This window comes from Thermobia domestica, chromosome 15 (genome assembly GCF_964235325.1).
Source record: "Thermobia domestica chromosome 15, izTheDome1.hap1.1, whole genome shotgun sequence".
Taxonomy (NCBI): domain Eukaryota; kingdom Metazoa; phylum Arthropoda; class Insecta; order Zygentoma; family Lepismatidae; genus Thermobia; species Thermobia domestica.
Window position 1 is genome coordinate 37469215 of NC_137468.1, and position 6897 is coordinate 37476111.

The 6897-nt window shown below is 35.6% G+C and overlaps 1 protein-coding gene across 1 annotated transcript in view; it reads right to left on the minus strand.

Annotated features, from left to right (window-relative positions):
• Positions 1-4195, minus strand: part of nemy (cytochrome b561 family member no extended memory) — a 616447-nt gene extending 612252 nt beyond the window's left edge. Inside the window, exon 1 of the mRNA XM_081739592.1 lies at positions 3577-4195. Within this exon, the coding sequence (XP_081595718.1) occupies positions 3577-3680 (104 nt within the window). The 5' untranslated portion in view covers positions 3681-4195. The remainder of the gene's footprint in view (positions 1-3576) is intronic.
• Between the last annotated feature and the right edge of the window lie 2702 nt (positions 4196-6897).

A 6897-nucleotide genomic window follows, 5' to 3' on the forward strand; every position in this document is an offset into this window, starting at 1 on the left:
TATTACCCCTTTTTGCTTTATAGTATTTAACGTTAAAATCGGAAATGGTTGATTTCTACCACTTCCGGTGGACAGATCATTTCCATCTACAAACTAGTTTCCTAATTTTTGACTCTCGACATCTTGGCTAAAATTGATGGTGTCTCATTAAATAGTTCTTGTGATATTTTTTTATTCCGGACGGAAGGACACTTTTTTTTCTTTCTTTTGTCTGACGGACGTGTGAACACATAAACAGACAAAGTAAGTATATAAAGACGCTTTTAGTAAACCAGACTCCTTAAAAACGTACTACTACAACGAAGTGAGAAAGGAAGGTGGAAGAATGTCCATCATGGCATATACTTAAAGATACAATCTCGATATTTGTCTGCTGGACTGATGGCGAAAAGTCGGGAAAACCTTAGTCTAAACGGTCGATCACCGGATTTGAACCCGGAACATCTTGATTTTAATAACAGCGGAAGAACAAAGATATTTTAGAACATCAGCGGTTTGCCTCCCGAAATTTCGATATATCGATGTCAAAATGTGTTACTGACCCATCATACCGATACTTCAATATTTTCTTTCTTTTGATATTCTATACTTATATATATATATATATATATATATATATATATATATATATATATATATATATATATATATATATATATATATATATATATATATATATATATATATTCGATATATCGACCAAGTTTCGAGATTTCGATATCCAAAAACTGATATCGCAACTGCCCTAATATCGTTGATTGAAAGAGAAGAATGCTATCCACTAACCTACTAACAATCTCTTAAACAAGTACCGTAAGACGGGGTTACTTTGCACAAAATTTGATAAAGAGTCTCACGGCCCTCTGTCGGTAAAACCATGAACCTTAAACAGGAAGTTTCAACTTCCACCGTAAGATAGAACATATAATTGTATTTTGGCTATAATGTTGGCGGTTAACATCAGTTCTAATTACCGGGAGGATTCGTTGTTGTAGAGGTATGGAAAGCAGTCACTGTAAAGGGCGACAAAATTTGAAAGATATCACGTACAAGAATTTTACGTCAAAGTTAAGTCCATTTAATAGAATACTACTGTGTATAATGGGACTTTGATGCAATAGTTGAGATTGAAATGTGAAACGTTCTAAAGTCATAAAAAAAAAAAAAAAAAAAAAAAAACCGTAAAACTGAGAGAAGGCGGTTTCAGCCTCTACTCGGGGTTACTTTGCACCGGTCCAAAATACCACTTAGATAGGAAATTATTACTACTGGAACCTCCTGAATTCTAAATTTAGGTAAATTTCCTATTTAGGTAGATGCCGGAATGAATATCTTGTTGGAAAACAAATAATGAACAGTGGGGGATTCAGAAATGTAGTTTGAGAGGGGCTTCAAAGGCTTCGTTTTCTTTAGAAATCATTAGACTTTTGGGGAGGGGGCTTGCAGCTTATACACATAGGAATGACTAACATTAGATTTTTTAAAAAAAGAAATAATGCAATTTGGATGAGCTTCAGCCTGAAAGTCCCAAACCCCGTAAATCTTCCACTGATTACGGTTGGGATGATATTCTTGAACATAAGGAATAACCAAGGCAAATCAGTTCACGAGAATTTCCCTCCCCCACCTGTTCCTAAGTTGGCATTTTTGTGGGACATATGTTAAACTATTAGAATGTGATTCCTGTGCCGGTATCAGAAAATACATAATTTTCTTTACAAATATAGATAATTCAAACTAAGTACTGATACCGGTACCATCATCCTAATATCAATATTTATAAACTGCATGCAGTTTTGTGCAGAAAGTAAAATGTATAAATACTGAAGGAAAAACATTGCACAGAAATGTTATGTTCGTATGTTGAACTTACTTCTTTGTATGTTGTGCAAAGTAACCCCACCTACGGGGTTACTTTGCACCAATGTTTATATTTCAATAACTATGGTCATACTGAATGTTTACTAATGAACTTGCACTATGTCTAGCTATTTTATGTTTAAAATACATTGTCCTAAACCATTACGTTTGTAAGCTACATGCGATTTTCTTTAAAATTGCTTAAATCTTGTGCAAAGTAATCCCGTCTTGCGGTAATCTATATAAGAAAAATCTTCTATCACTTTGCGCCATCTGATATATTCGTGCCCAGTGACGATGCTAGCTTTAATTTCTTGAGGAAAGAGTCAAGCGAAGGAGAACCGAAAATATAGTTTTACATCACTTAACCTATAATACAACATGTTTGGGAGCAGCCGAGAGGGTGAATGATGCCACCGGGGCACCTCCTTTCGTATCCAATTTTAACGTCGTCACTTTTTGCACCGGTATGATTTTTTTTTCTTCAGGAAACAATAAACCAAAATAAACGTGGTTCTTCTTTAAATGTAAAAAAATTGTCTTCATTTATAATTCTTTTATATTTCTTTGTGATAATTATCATAGACATTCTGCCATTGGCAGGTCACTAGCCGAAAGTTGAGAATCATCCATGCACCGTGATCTTGAGATAAGCCATTCGTTTTCCCGGTCGATACTTTTGTTTTAATAGAGTACCGTCCATCGACAGTACCCTCTTTCGCCCCTCCCTCTTTTTCCTGCTACCATGCCTTCCAGTACGTTCCCTCATGATACGGTTTCTTCTTAGTCAATATCCCAACTGGTTTCTCTTTCTATTTTTAATTACATCTAAAATTGTTCTTTCCTCCCCTACTACTTCTAACACTTCCTGATTCGTTCTTCGTTCGAAACACCTAATTCTCTCCATTCTTCTCCACACTCACATTTCGAAAACCTTCAGTCCTCTTTCGTTGGTTTTATGAAATGACCATGTTTCTGTCCCATAGAATATAGTGCATCGGTAATAGTATACAACAGCTCCTCATCGTGTTCCGTACTCGAGGATAGTTCTTAGTCTTGCACCACGTAAAGAAATGGTGGTATGTCATGTACAAGTGGTAATAGAACACATAAGAAACCCAGATCATGTTGTACTCACACTGGAATATGCAGTATGAGTACACCGTGATCTGTGCTTCTTATGTGTGCTATTACAACTTCTACATGAAATACCATCACGTTTGTACGTAATGCAACAGTAAGAACTATCCACGAGCACGAGACATGCAATATGCGTTCAAGTACCTCCCCCCCCACACACACATAGTGAAATATAAAGTACAAGGGCACTACAGAGGCGCACATAAAGTGCACCGTACTCGAGGATAGTTGAAACTCTTGCACCACGTACAGAAATGGTGGTATGTCATGTACAAGTTTCAGTCGATAAGTAAATTAAAGTCGCTTTGTTACCCCATTTTGAAGTTCCTAGATCCTCAATGAATAATCCGTAAAAGACTGAACTTCGTGAGTCCTCGGGAAATGATGAGGACCTGTTGTATACTATATCCCTATGATAGTTATACCATGAGTTTACTATAAACTTTCAACAATATATATAAAAAATAGCTTAAATTATTTTTGTCATTCGGAAAACTGGAGGCCTAGGCCCCCCCGGTTCCAGCCTAGATCCGCCACTGTTTATGAACAGAAAAAAAATAACAAAAATCTACTTACCCTTCTTCTTCATAGCTGATAACTGTTTTTACCTCCTTTTCTGTCACAGTATGTCCATTTTTGGCACTACGGGAACTTTTCTTGCTTGACTTTTTGCTATCCATGTTGACTTTTGTGTTGACGGGAAAAACAAGCGTACACGTAAAATAATTCACTACCAAAAAAGCAGCAAAATTTTAGAATCGACAACACGAATAGATTATTATACAACTCCAAAAATATATATCCGCCTAGAACTCTCAAATAACAAGGAACCACGAGAGTTGACAGAATATTTTTTTTTTCGTTTTCTGCTACGCGCGCGCCACTATAATCACAGACACCAACAAACTGAATCACCTTCTTGTAGCTTGTACCTTGATCATACAACAGCAAACCAAGTCTTAAGACTACGGTGAATGAATGCAGCACGTTACAAATACGGCGAAAATAAGGACGATTGTTCCACAGAACTGTTTAGTCGGTAAACAAAACTTTTTTTTTCTTTCAACTCCTCCTTGCCACTGTTGTGCCTACTAAGTGAGCTCGTACACACACACACACTGAAGAGTTTTTCCTTAGCGGTGAATGTTTGTGGAACTGTTAAGCCTCAGTAACCACCAATTTTACCAACAGCGGAGTGGATGGATTATTATTATTTCTTTATTCTACGTGTCTGGCACTAGTACACTACATCTTTCTCTTCTTTCCCCTCCCTTACGTCCTGCTCCCCCCTTCCTCAGTTGTCTTTACTTTAAATGATATACACGCACAAAAAAAAAAAAAAAAAAAAAAAACTTTAGCATAAGAGTTCCTGGTTTAGCAGAAAGTGAAACAGGTAAATTGCCAACTTGTTGTATGGAATAGAATGGAATGTCCGTTCATTTTTTTTTTTTTTTTTTTTTGCTGCACTTCAAAGAGATTTATGTTAATTACAATGGCAGGAAGAAGAAGAAGAAAAAGAGTCTACCCCCTTTAAGATAAATACAATAAGAGTTATACATAAATATATGTATAGGCCTATACTTCAACTCGTCTTAATTATGTTTACATATATATACATGTTCATACATGCATGCATGCATATTTCTTCTTCTTCTTCTGCTTCCTCTTTAGATAAGTAGCAACGTAATATCGGCGATTTTATCGAGCGATAATCTTTGTTAAGATATGTGTTAATGTGTTAATGATCACTGATAGAAAACTCTTCAAAGAATATAATTATCTTCCCCATCTAAAAAAAAAAAAAAAATCTTATTTACATTTCTCTATGTTGTGATCAATGGCGTACGGTATGCAAAGAAGGATTTCCGGGCTCTAACCCATTTCGACATGGGCACCCGAAGGTGGGGCAGGGGGGCCCGGGCTTTCCTGACTCACGAAAACAACTTACATTTTTTAAGGTTTTTCTTAATATAAATAAAACAAAATATCAAATGTAATATAGCAACCAGGGAGATGGGCGCCCATGCATTTCAACAAGATATTATGAGAAAAATAAATGTTTACCGTATTGAAAAAAATATATGTATACAGAAATCGTGTGTGTTCTGAAACGACATGAACTTAGGAGTTTGCCTACCCCTTTTATGAGATTCTGTGTACGCCACTGAATGACAGACTTTCCTTTCTTCCACTCAAAGAGATGAAAACTCGCTTATATTTGTATCCAATTTACCAAAATATGAACCTTGAAAGAAGAGCAATTAAAATAGTGTAATGCTGAGGAGCATCCTCTCTCAACTGGTTCCCAATATATCCCTTTGTGTGAGTTTTTACACATACATTTGTCGTTTCTGTGTATGATCATAAAATAAATATATTTACTTTATGGTAGGATCTACTGAAATAATGACTATCCCGTCCTTGTACATATTATCGTGCCTTATGTATATCAAAGAAAACTGTACAAATTATGTTACTCGAAGTAGTATGAAATAAATATTCCCCATGTGCGGCTGTGCAAAATTCAAAATAGTTATCTATATATATAAAAGAGAACGTACAATTCTTTGTCCGCTCATCACGCTAATACGGCTGAACCAATTTCTTTCATTTTTGGGGGGTTATTAGGATTTGGACCCTAGATGGTTTTTATCATATCACTTTAATTTTTAATTACCAGTGTCTTGAGATAATTGACCATTCAGGTGTCCACAAATCCTTTGTTAGTTCATCATAGGTAAAAATAAACGTATTTATATGCAACCCGCATGACCGTGTCACTCGGCGGGTTAACATAAATGACAGGCGATATACAGCGGAAAATAGCTTGAATCTTCTGTTTAAAATTTTTTAATTGATTTGCTTATTTTTACAGACACTTTTACAATATGCCAGCACCGGGATGACCGCAGCGAAGCGGGGCGGGTTAACATAAATGACAGGCGATATAATGTTAAGATTTACTGCAATCTTCTATGGTTTTTATCATATCACTTGAAAGCGAAAAAGTAAAAATTATCTAAGTAACAAAGTTTATTGCGTTCCGGGGTGACCGCAGCGAAGCGGGGTGAACGCTGCTAGTAAATATATAGGGATGAAATTGTATAATCTATTGCCACTTAGAGTGAGAGAAATGGAGATTATAAATTTTTTTGTAAAAAGTGGCTCTTAGAAAAGTGTATATATAGTATTTCAGAATTTCAGGAAGAAATTTCAGGATTAGAATAGAAAAGTAGTACTAGGTAAAATATAAAATATTGTATTGATTAATTAAAATTGTAAATATTGCATGTATGCGAACTTAAATTTTGACGTTGTCTATTACATCATCATGTTGTTTAACGACAATAAATGATTCTTATTCTTATTCTTACTGCTTCATATACATCTGATTGAATTCTACCGTCAGCAAAAATACACTCAACATTCTTTCTAGAAATACAGGAAGGTAATGTCATGTAGTAGGCAGCTATTGTCTAGGCGAAAGAAATGAAAGGGGAGAGGTACTGATCAATTTCTGTATACAGAATTCACTAGTAATTCGGAACATGTGGTTCAATCAACACAAGAGAAGATATATACATAGAAGTCCCCAGACGGCGGAAGATATCAGATAGATTATATTATGATTCAGGACAGATATCGGAATAGTTTGAAGAACGCAAAGACCCTTCCCCGGACCGATATTTTCTCTGATCGTAATCTTGTGCTGGCCGAAGGTAGATATTTAAATGAAACTTATAGGCAAAAGAAAAGTAGGCAAAAAGATGTTGAATACTGAAAAGTTGAAAAACGAGGAAATATGAAATTCTTTGTTGAGAAACTCGAAGAAAAATACTCAAATGAGGATAGATGCGGGTAGTAACAGACGGTGGGAGAATATTAAACTCCGTATAC